Below are 12482 nucleotides of genomic sequence, written 5' to 3'. Positions count from 1 at the left end.
CTAGGTTAAAAAAAACCCTCCATACTCACCTCCCAGCCGGCATCTGTGTCTGTGCGACAAGCTGCTTGAATTCTCCCTGCTGTCATCCCCCGCCATCCTCTCTGCTTGGCTCTGTCAGTGCTGTGTAAGTAAGTGCTGTGATTGGATTAAGCGCCAGCCAATTACAGCTGGTGCTCGATCCAATCACAGCGCTCACTTACACAGCACTGACAGCAGGGGATTTGAAAGCCGAGCAGGGAGAATTCTAAAGCAGCTTGATTGGCTGTGAATGATCGAGCATCAGCTGTGATTGGCTGACGCTCGATCCAATCACAGCTCTTACTTACACACTGCTGACGGTGGGGGATGACAGAGCCGAGCAAAGAGGGCAGCTGAGAGAATTCAAGCAGCTTGCCGCACCGCCGCTGGAGACACAGACGACGGCTGGGAGGGGAGTATGGAGGTTTTTTTTTTTTTTTTTTAAGCCTTCCCTGACTCGAGTATAAGCAGAGGGGGGGCTTTTTCAGCACAAAAAAATGTGCTGAAAAACTAGGCTTATACTCGAGTATATACAGTACTTTTAAAACTGTGTGAAAATTACACAAAACCTTGGCAAATGTCCTTCTGAACACACCCGTATACAACATTATATTTTGAAAAGTTCTCTGGTTGTGTTGTCTTTCCGGAGGCGCCGCCTGCAGGTCTGTGGGCCGTTTCATATTCCCTGCAGGTTGGTACATACAAAGTCTTTAGTAACAGCCAGTGTCTTTGGACTGTGAATGGATCTGCTTCATGTGCCGGGCGACCATGTAACGGGCGACCATGTAACTCACAGTAATCCTGCCAAGCATTATCCTGCTGCCTCTTGGAAGCTGCCATGAGAGGAACACGTGTGGCTGCATGATGTTCTGAGCATATGGCTGAGCTGTCATTGTCTCTCATACCACTACCAGGGGTGACCAACTGTCGTATGTGATGACCCCTGCAGACCATGACACCAGCAGGGGGCAGTGTGCCGCTCCACAGCAAAGGCAGGATTGAGGCGCTCACCCCGAGGTCTCCAGACATGAACCCAGTCACCTTGTGTGCCCTCACACATCCACTGGTCCCAACACCTCCTAACAGTCTGGTCAGAACGGCCCAGGTGGTGACAATTCATCGATACGACCATCCAGCTACTCACACCCCAATAATGCGCCCCCTCTCAGACTCTGGTAACGGGGTGAAATCTCTTCTCTCCGTCGTAGAGAGATGGAACTGCAAACTCCTCCTCCTTCTAGTGACGTGATCTTTTTTGATAGAGTATATATTTGAGCTGACTCCGGTTCCCGGAGTGCTGGGCTGATTCTCTTAAGATGGGTGATGTAACACAGAGTCTGTCTGCTGAGCACAATATTACTGCATGTAGTCCACATAACCTTCAGTCCTAATCACAATATGTGCAAGCCTAGATCTCCATAGATAAGAGGTATATGTGATGTGGAGTTTGTGGAGCCGACAGCAGGATGATTCAGGACAAGACATCTGCCAGTGAAGTGCTGAGAAATCTGCTCTTGTCTTCCAGGATGCCAGTGATCAAAAGACGGAAATGGAGAAAATAAAACACAGGATAGCAGAAGAGTCTGCTAAGATCGCAGAAAGGAAGGGGAAAATTGATGATGAACTAAAGGATGTTCAGGTAACGGACCAATCTTATGTGAAGGTAATCTTGTACAGATGTAGCAGTTGTTAACATGACTGGTGTATCGTGAGAACTCGGATTTGCACCATTGTAGTTAAAGGGGTTTTCCGGGCAAGAACTATTGATAACCTATCCACAGGATCCGCTAATATTTAATCGCCACTTGGGATCCCTGACCAACACCTGATTGCCTGGCCCACTGTACGTGCATCATAGAGAATAGTAACATAGTATGTAGGGTGGAATGAAGACAATGTCCATCTAGTCCAGCCTGTTTATCCTCTTATGTTGTTGATCCAGAGGAAGGCAAAAAAAACCCAAGAGGCAGGAGCCAATTAGCCCTTTTGGGGGAAAAATTCTTTCCCGGCTCCCTAATGGCAATCAGACTAATCCCTGGAGCAACCCCTAATAGTTCCTACCTGCCTGTATACCCGAATTAACAATTAACCTAAGATTTATATCCTGTAATATCCTTCGTCTCCAGAAAGACATCAAGTCCCCTTTTAAACTCCTCTATGGATTTTGCCATCACCACCTCCTCAGGCAGAGAGTTCCACAGTCTCACTGCTCTTACAGTAAAGAACCCTTTTCTGTGTTGGCGATGAAACCTGCTTTCTTCTAGACGTAGCGGATGCCCTCTTGTTACCGTCGTAGTCCTGGGTATAAACAGATCATGGGAGAGATCCTTGTATTGTCCCCTCATGTATTTATACATAGTTAGTTGATCGCCCCTTAACCGTCTTTTTTCCAGGGTAAATAATCCCAATTTGGATAGCCTCTCTGGGTACTCCAGTCCCTGCATTCCATGTATTAGTTTAGTTGCCCTTCTTTGAACCCCTTCGAGCACTGCAACATCTTTCCTGAGCACCGGTGACCAGAACTGTACGCAGTATTCCATGTGGGGCCTGACAAGTGCCTTATATAATGGAAGAATAGTGTTCTCGTCCTTCGCCCCTATATCTCTTTTAATGCACCCCAAGACTTTATTAGCTTTTGCAGCAGCTGATTGGCATTGGTTACTCTAGTTTAGTCTATAGTCCACTAGTACCCCCAGGTCTTTTCCCATATCACTTTTCCCCATCAGTACCCCATTTAGTGTATATTGGTGACATCCGTTTTTGCTGCCCATATACATAACCTTACATTTATCAACATTGAACTTCATTTGCCATTTTTCTGCCCAAGCCCCCAGCTTATCTAGGGCCGTTTGTAGCCCCACATTGTCCTCTGTTGTATTAATTATCTTGTATAATTTTGTATCATCTGCAAATATTGATATTTTGCTGTGCAGCCCCTCTATCAAGTCGTTGAGAAATATATTGAACAGAATGGGGCCCAATACTGAACCCTGTGGCGCCCCACTAGCGACGGTGGCCCAATCAGAGTATGAGCCATTTATTACCACCCTCTGCTTTCTATCATTGAGCCAATTCTTAACCCAATTACACACGTTTTCACCCAATCCGAGCTGCCTCATTTTGTATATTAGCCTATTATGCGGCACGGTGTCAAATGCTAGATATTTGAGATCAATAGACTCTCCCAGGTACAGCCTAGAACTTACTTCATCGTAGAAGCGGATCAGATTGGTCTGACATGATCGACCCTTCATGAACCCATGCTGGTGAGGAGTTATTCCGTTGTTCTCCTTGAGGTATTCTTCGATGGCGTCTCTCAGAAACCCCTCGAATATCTTTCCAGTTACTGAAGTAAGACTTACCGGCCTGTGGTCTATTGGACCCCTTTTTGTAGATTGGAACCACTATGGCAATGCGCCGATCCAATGGTACAACCCCAGTCTTGATAGTATCCACAAATATTAGATATAGCGGCCTAGCTATCTCATCACTTAGTTCCCTTAGTACCCTTGGGTGTATTCCATCTGGGCCTGGCGATTTATCGATCTTAATCTTCTTTAACCGGTTCCACACTTCATCCTGCGTTAGGTATGAGATATTTTGTGAGGGGTTCATTTTATTCCCCTGCATCTCGTGTGGCATTTCCTTTTCGTTTGTGAATATGCTTGAAAAGAAACTATTTAATAGATTTGCCTTCCCTCCATCATCTTCAATGATTTCTCCTGCATTATTTGTTAAAGGGCCAGTGCTCTCAGTGCAAATCCTTTTGCTGTTAATATAGTTGAAAAATAGTTTCGGGTTGTTTTTGCCCTCTTTGGCGATCAGTCTATCTGCCTCCTTAGCAATTTTGTTCTTATCTTTGCATATTTAGTTTTTTTCCCTGTACGATTTTAGCACTTCTTCGCTGCCTTCTTGCTTTAGTAGTTTGAACACTTTCTTTTTTTCATTTATTGCCTCTTACCGTCTTGTCGAGGATGGGAGAGGAAGTGCCCTAGCTGGCTTCACTCCCATTGAAATCAATGGGAGCTGAAGCGGCTATCCCCCTTTTTTGTATCGGTATCAGAGGTGGAGGTGCCTGAAGTGTATTAGCTGCTTCAGTCCCCATTGATTTAAATGGGAATGAAGCCAGCTAGGGCACTTCTGCTCCCGTTTCCTATGACCCTATAAGTGCAGCAGGCCAGATGATCAGATGAATGCCGAGGACCCCAAACAGTGAGTCCCTGACAATCACAGCGGAGCGGTGAGAGGGGAGTGTAAGCCCATTTGTTATTTTGTGGCAGGCAGAGCTGGGTTTTAGTTAAATTAAACAGCTGAAAACCCCTTTAACATCTCGTTACTAGAAACAAAACATTTTATAGCGATTTTCAATGGACATCCACAAATTTAAAATTTTACCATGACATAAACAACGTAAGCAGATTAGCCCCGTTCTGTGGGCTTAAGCCACATATGGACTTTTCGGTGAGGAATCCTCATCCAGAATGTGCGTGTTTTGAGTAATTTTTTTTTCTCCCCACCATTTGGATTTCAAATCCGTGCGCAGAAAAATCCATGTAGTATGGACTGTGCTGTGAATTCCCTATAGAAATCAATAGGATGTACAAATGCTGCAGGTATCGGCAATGAAACCATGTTAAAATGAGAACAAAACCTTGTATTAGCCGGGCCTGAATGCAGCAGGTTATCCCCAGTATTTACGCTACATGTGAACACACGCCAAAGGGAGAAAATAAGCGGATCCTTGATTTTCTCATGTGCATGACGTCTGCTCAATGGGAATATAGAGAGTAGCTGGCTAATACGAAGAGACTAGATCATAACATCTGACAATGATTGCAACCCAATACAAAACACCCCAGGCAAACCACTACGAATGGGGCGGCATATGCAAGCCTTGGTCCCAGAAGTACACAGCACCCCTCTGTAAAGCAGTTTGAGTTCTGCAGCACTTCCATGAACTGTTGGGACCGTTCTAGTATGCCGTGTGCGGGAGGTCAATGCTGAGAATACCGCTGCAGAGTTCAGTTGTTACTCTGTGGATCACTATTGTCTAATTGTCCTTTTTATGTTTTAGCCTTTGGTGGATGAAGCAAAGCAGGCCGTTGGTAACATAAAACCCGAGTCTCTGTCAGAGATCCGCTCCTTACGCATGCCTCCTGACATTATCCGAGACATTCTTGAAGGTGTGCTAAGGCTTATGGGGATTTTTGATACATCATGGGTGAGCATGAAAAGGTAAGAAACGGCAAATCTAAATGTTTTAAGCCTTATAGGAGTTGCCCCTATGTTATCCCAGACGCACCCCCTTCCCTCAAACGGGGCCGGATCCTGTTCAGCCTCTACCCAACGTTTGCGTGATCTACCATGGAATAGGTCCAATATGCATTTTGTCAAGGATGCTTTGTGATATACCTAGAAATTAGGTACACCCATGCCTCCAAACTCTTTGGGACTAGTGAGGGCTCTCCAGTTCCGCCTGGGCCTCTGATTTCCCCAAACGAAACTTGTTACAGACTTCCGTACTGGAGATAGGAACATCCGCAGGAGTTTTATGGGCACTGCCTGGAAGATATGTAGGAACTTTGGCAGGGAATTCTTTTTGACTTTATTTATTCTTCCGAACCAAGAAAGCCGAAGTCTTCCATCTATGTAGCGGGTTCCATTTAATGCTGCGGGCCAAGGTTACACAACAAGATCTCTAATTGCCAACAGCCGAAGAACCGCATGCAGGGGTTGCCAGAGCAATGGGTTGGATAACAATACATCCAGCTAGTGGGGATACTTGACGCCATGAGCAGTGGTAACCTATAAACCAGTGCCATGCTTGCCCATGGTTAGGGCATTAGGAGATGTTGCAGAATATAAAGCCAATGCTGGGGAGCGGGTGTCCATATAAAAGCGGTTTATTAGACAATACTTGTAGGGTATATTATCTGTAAGTATTTAGCACAACATGGAAGATCCATACAGCCTATAAGGAACGTGTAATTTAATCTACTGGATTTTAATTAAATGTGGTGTATAATGTTCTCTTCTGCAATCCCTGCCGTATCCAAAGCTTTGCTGTGTAATTGTATTCCATTTTACCCTTTCAGCTTCCTTGCTAAGCGGGGAGTCCGGGAAGAAATAGTGACTTTTGATGTGAGAAACATCACAAAAGAAATACGTGAAAGTGTAGAAGAGCTGCTTGAAAGGAATCACACATCTTTTGATGCCAAGGTAAGCTTTGCCTAGTGTAAGTGCCATGAAGAGTAATCTGACATGTATCTACTGGATCTCACAACTCCGTCCTGTAACTACATTCATCTTCTGCTTTTCCTGCAGAATGCAAAAAGGGCCAGCGCTGCTGCGGCGCCCCTGGCGGCCTGGGTGAAGGCCAACGTTCAGTACTCCCATGTCCTGGAGAAAATCGAGCCTTTGGAAAGAGAACAGGCAGCGCTGCAGTCGTGCGTATTGCGTTTACTTTAATGCCGCTATCTCTGGGCAGTTAGATATTCTTCGGTCGGTACGGATGTAGCAAAGTTTAACCCAACGCTGATATCTAGCTGCAATGAGTTAACAAAACAAAAGCCATTGAAAAGACACGGAAAAGTTTTGCGCCACTTTTCAACACTTTAAGTGTCAAGTTCACGTTACTAAATGTGTTTCATCTTGAATAACCTTTTCTTTATTATGCCGCCTTTACACTTAGCGTAAATGCTGCCCAATTTCCTCAGCGGATTTTGCTGTGGGAATTCTGCAGCATTTACAGAACAGGCGGTGCGGAGGAGATTTCAAAAATCTCCCCGCGGAGCAGAAGGTTTCTGCACTGAAAAACGCAGTGAAGTCTAAGGCCTCATGTCCACGGGCAAAAAATGATTTTAAATCCACAGCGGATCACCCGCACGGATCAACCCATAGGGATGCTATTGAAGCCTATGGAAGCCGTCCGGATCCGCGGGAGACCTAAAATAAGAATAACTTACCCGCAGCGGACCGTACAGGTCTTCCCTTCTTCGCGGCCAGATCGTATTTCTTCGGCCCGGCGGATGTGCCTGGCGCATGCGCGCGGCACGCAGCCGGCATGCCGAGCACATCCGCCGGCCGAAGAAAGAAGATCCGGCCATGATGAAGAGAAGACCTGCACGGTCCGCTGCGGGTAAGTTTATTCTTATTTTCAGCCCTCATGTCCGCAGGGCAGGAGGGACCCGCTGCGGATTCTCCATGGAGAATCCGTAGCGGGCCTGATTTTCCCCATGGGCATGAGGCCTAAATCCACAACACGCCTGTTCATGCTGTAGATTTCAACCCATGAAATACAAGGGTTAAAGTCTGCAGCAGAGCCGCAAGAAAATCCGCTGTGGAGAAGTGACTGCAGTATAGAGAGGAGATCTCCAGAGTGGGACAGACAGTCACGGGAGCGGTGCAGGGATGGACACACGAGTGTGTGCCAGAATAGCCCTTTAAACAGATGCTATATGACTCCCGGTGACTACTTTAGTATATTCCACCACTAGTGGGGAAACGGTGGTCACCCAGAAAGGAAGTCAGGTGGTTTCTAGGCTGCAGAAGGCATTAAAAGACGTATTAATGGCATATAGCTAGTATAGGCTATCACTTTTTAACCAGCACCCCACCGATCCTAAAAGGAAGGGGCTACAGAGCCTGGTTCATCAGGTTTTTCCATCAAATAAAATGATCCTTTATTCACAGGATAGGGGATATGTTTCTTATCAGTGAGACCCCCACCAAACCTGAGAACTGGGGCCTTGATGGTCCCTTATTAATTGGAATGGTTAACAAACATGTGTGCTGCCGCTCCATTCATTTCAATGCCCCTGACTGAGATGGCCAATTAACTTGCTCTTCTATCTCAGGCAGCCCCATTACAACAAATGGAATAGCCGTGCGCATGCTTGACTGCCGCTCCATCAGAGCTGTTTGCGGTTCCCAATAATTCTCATTTATCATAATGTAACGGTGTTGCATTCTAGCGATACTCTTTAGTTGATGCTAATCAACCCTTTATACAAGGGCCTGTATGCAGAGACGTAAACCTAGACTCTGCGCCGGGTTTTACTGGCCACAGGCCGTATGATAAATAGGCCATCACATTTCTCGCAGACTTGGTCTTGTACATAAACAGACTATTTTCTACGTTTGTTCCACTTATGCGCAAGAAGATTTACCGCACGAGCTGAAGACGACTGAGCATTGATCACTTGATTACTTGTCGTTTGCCGTTGAGCTTGATGTTATTACACAGTGCTCAGCGGTACCTGCGGCTCGTTAATGTCTAGCGGTGGTTAATATGATACTTCTACTTGACTGAACCCTGATTACAAATCTTTAAAATATTCCAGTAATTTCCGAAGAATAGAAGAAAGAAAACATAAATTGGAAGAACAACTTAATACCGTTGGCCAGAGGGTGGCCGAGCTGAAAGAGAAGTAAGTGCTTGATAAAATAATCACCGCGCTTTCTACCCTTCCGTGGATCTCAGTAGGTAATCAGTTTGTTTCATGTACCTTACCTGAATTTATATCTGACTCTAGCTTAACCCCTTCCTGCCACAGACCACTTTCAAAGAATCATAACTTTTTTTTTTTTGTCGCCTCGTGTGGCGCAGTGTTAAGGCAGCAGTATACAATCCTAAGCTCTCTCTCACGACCTGAAGGTTGCAGGTTTAATTTCTGCATGGTTCAGGTAGCCGGCTCAAGGTTGACTCATCCCTCATCAGTGAGGACAACATAAGTATATGGCCGCCTGCAGACGAGCGGGTCGGATCCGGCAGCGAGAATTCTCGCCGCGGGACCCGACCTGAGAGCCTGCAGGGACGAGCGCATACTCACCCGCGCCTGGCGGCCCCGGCTCTTTCATGTGCCGGCTGCCACGCAGCCGGCGCATGCGCAGACCGGAGCCGGCGGCCGGGTGAGTGCGTGCCCCGCACAAAAATAGGACATGCCGCGGTTTGTTTGCAGCGCGAGATTTCGCGTGGCCAAACCGCGGCCGTCTGCATAGGAGTGCGTATTGTAATGCACTCCTATGCAAACTTTCAGTGGCGGAAATCCCGCGGCGGGATTTCCACCCGTGTGCAGGCGGCCTATGTCAGGTTTCCTATAGGCCCACCGCACACTAACATGTTTTGGGCCGTGTGATGACGATGCTATTCCATGGACAGTAGCGCCATCTCCATTGAAAGCAATGGCAGAACTCCGCGATCCTCTACCACGGCTGTGACAGCCGAGTCGGGGAATTCCCATCATCCCTAACGTGATGCGTTTTCACATGAAAACGCCTCGCATCCACAGGGCTTTCACATGTCGGTAAGCGCGATATAGAGGTGCTATTCCTGGCCCCATATCGCACTCATCAGTGTGAAGGAGCCCTTAGGGTTTTTTCAAACTAAGATATTGATGACATATCCTCAGAATAGGAAATATCAGATCGTTGGGAGTCCAATGCCTCGGACCTCCTTGAAAAGGCCATGGCACTCGGGTGAGCTCTGCGGTCTCTCCTGACGGCTGTCGTATGACGTTCATCGGTTACACAGCCTGAAAGCAGCTGAGTCCTATTCACATGAATGAGACCGAGCCGCTATACCGGGCACAGCCGCTATACGATGTACAGTCCTGTGCCTGATATACACTGAATTTATCGCAGGGCTGGTGTGAGCGCCGCAGCCTAGTCACACAACTGATTGATTGGGATTGTAAGCCTCTGATCCCCACTGATGTATTGTCCTGAGGATTGGTCATCAGTCTTGGAAAACCCCTTTAAAGAGTCTGTCCTAGTGACGGATGCTATTTTCTGCTTGCGATCACATACTATGGATGTGTAGAAGTAATAGTTACAGAATAGAAGTCCATCCATTACATTGCAGCATTGCATTGTGGATAAAGCATCCTGTGTTTTGCAGGTTCCAGACAAGAACGACTGAAGCTGCTAAACTTGAAGCCGAGTTATCAAAAGCTCAGGAGATAATTCAGTCTGCAGAGCTACTGATACACCAGCTGGATGGGGAGCACAAGAGGTGGAACGCCCAGGTAACACCAGCCAAGGGGCTTCGGGCAGAGAGCGGGCCATCACTCGTCACCGCCCGCACCGTATTAGATGCGGTGCGCTTTATCTTACTTTCTTTGTTGCATAGGTGGAAGAAATAACAGAAGAATTAAACACCCTGCCGAAGAGAGCCCAGCTGGCCGCTGCCTTCATCACCTACATATCCGCTGCCCCTGAGGATCAGAGAAAGGACAGCATAGATCAGTGGAGGAAATCTGTAGGGCTGGAAAGTACGGCTTCTTCTCATTGTAGTCCCTTGTCTCACCCTTAAGGTACTTTACACAGGAGCGATGGTCGCTCTGTGAATGGAGGTGTAGCGGCCGGGAACGTTCAGGCAGACGCCTCTACTCACAGTAAACAGAAATCACTCAAAGATTGGGTGACTCCTGTTTACACGGACAGACGGTTTGGCTAAAAACCAAGCAACTCAACAAGTGAGCAATTTCTGGCTCCGTGCCCCGTCAGCGGCCGCTGGTATACGGGATGAATACTTACTGCCTGAATTTGCTGTTTCCAGTGGTAATTCCGGCAATAATCGCTCCGTGTAAAAGGTACCTTTACACTTAAAGGATTATCCAGGCTTTAACCCCTAAAGGACCAGAGGGTTTTGTTGCATTTATATGCATGTGGTGGTCTTATGACTCATTTTTTTTTAAGCTGCCGAAGCTATTTTTGCAGCTTTTTTAAAAATTTGACATATAGGGCTGTTTTTTTTCACTGGAATGTATTTTCCACTTTGTTTTATTATATGTGTGTACAAAAAGGAAAGCAAAATATAAGACCTCTCAGGGGATATTCACATTGTCATTTTTTTTTCTTATTTCACAGTTTTCCACTGTAGTTGGGACATCTATAGGAGCCACATCCATAGGAGCCCTAGTTACAGGGAAAAACATCCCTCTATAGTGACAGCAGTCGCTGGCAGAGCTGGGCTGTGGTCTGCTAAGACCCAGCAGTTCTGCCATGCTGGTAGCCGTTGCTGATCACGTGATCGCCGGGTGCCATAAAAGGAGCGGCACTGCTCCCTCTCTTCTATACATAGTGCTCAGTGATCGCTTTTGTAGGCTGGAAAAGAGAAAGTATAAGTAGTGATAAACCGCTTCTGTCTTCTCCTCCGGGTCCTGGTGGTCTCTGACAAACACCCGACCTATCCCTGCTAGATTGCAGGCGCTTTAAATCCGTACCATATATTTATATTGGTGCAGGATTAAAACCCTGGAACAGCCCCATATATTTATGGTACTTCATCCTTATCGGCCTATCCTCTGGTTAGGACATGAATATCTGTTCGACGGGGTCCGGGACCCCCTGTGATCAGCTGATTAAAGCGGCTGCAGCTCGTCCTCTTCACTGTTTCCATCTGAGTACCATCCTGTTCATACTATTATGTTATCCAGGCTGTTCTAAGTACTGCAGAAAGTAGATTGCAAAATGTTACTTTTGGGTATATGTAACTTTAATTATACAGAGAGTTACTTGTATCTCCTGAAGCGGGCACCGCCCTTCAGTCGCACATTAATGAGATTTAGTTGGGTGATTGCGGTGACATACTATGGCCAGCCTGGCTTGGAAAGGGCAGTGTTTCTATCCAGTGACCGGTTTGCGGTACACATGTAGGGACCGTGTTTTCTCAGCTCCAGCTGGCGTTTCTGCCTACCATAACGAGGTGATTAGGATTAGCTGACCGTACCCAGCAAAGCACTGGATATTTAATTTATTGTCTTCTTTGCTTCTAGCTCATTAGCTGAGGAAGAAATGTAACACGCATTGATTTTCCTATTCTCCCCAGCATTTGATTTAAGGAGGTTTTTGTCTACGGAAAGCGAACAACTCATTTGGAAAAGTGAAGGTCTGCCCTCCGATGAGCTGTCTGTGGAGAACGCGCTGGTCATTTTACAGGTAATAGATGTGGAATTGGATATGGTGTATACTACAGTGGATGGATATACACGCATACATGCATACACCCAATGGGCACTTTATTGCAGGGACCGATTTAGTAGCTTGTTGGATGTTCTTTGGCCTTCAGAACTGCAGCAATGTATAGTGGTGTCCATTCGTTGGGGTGTCCATTCGTTGGGGTATCTATTCTCGGCCCGACTCACATCGGACAGCTGTCCTATCTCCACGGATAGTGGATATTACATGTTCTATTGGCGTCCATGATAAGGGCCAGAATAGAACATGCTGCAATTTTCTTTGACATGAATCGTGGGTCTGTGAGAAAATTTGAATGTTAGTCGCCTTATAGACTAGTTGGTCAGTGAAATACATGGACAGCACATAGATTGGATATACACCAATTTGAATGTGGCCTTACTCCACCTTCTCCACCCTGAACTGAAGAGATCATCTACTAGGTTTTTGCAGCTCCTACAGTCAGGTGACGTACTGCCATGTCCTGATAAGCTGACAGGAAGGGT

General features: G+C 46.5%; 1 protein-coding gene across 3 annotated transcripts in view; it reads left to right on the top strand.

Moving 5' to 3' along the window:
* Positions 1–12482, top strand: part of DYNC2H1 (dynein cytoplasmic 2 heavy chain 1) — a 413010-nt gene that overhangs the window by 134892 nt on the left and 265636 nt on the right. For all 3 annotated transcript variants that reach the window (XM_066586361.1, XM_066586352.1, XM_066586344.1), the window contains exons 56-63: positions 1544–1657; positions 5093–5253; positions 6114–6237; positions 6343–6464; positions 8361–8447; positions 9917–10043; positions 10148–10289; positions 11849–11958. In XM_066586361.1, coding sequence (XP_066442458.1) covers positions 1544–1657; positions 5093–5253; positions 6114–6237; positions 6343–6464; positions 8361–8447; positions 9917–10043; positions 10148–10289; positions 11849–11958 — 987 coding nt within the window. The remainder of the gene's footprint in view (positions 1–1543; positions 1658–5092; positions 5254–6113; positions 6238–6342; positions 6465–8360; positions 8448–9916; positions 10044–10147; positions 10290–11848; positions 11959–12482) is intronic.

Source organism: Eleutherodactylus coqui, chromosome 1 (assembly GCF_035609145.1).
Source record: "Eleutherodactylus coqui strain aEleCoq1 chromosome 1, aEleCoq1.hap1, whole genome shotgun sequence".
NCBI lineage: Eukaryota > Metazoa > Chordata > Amphibia > Anura > Eleutherodactylidae > Eleutherodactylus > Eleutherodactylus coqui.
Note: the sequence above shows the minus strand (reverse complement) of the source record. Positions and strands in the feature narration are given on the sequence as shown.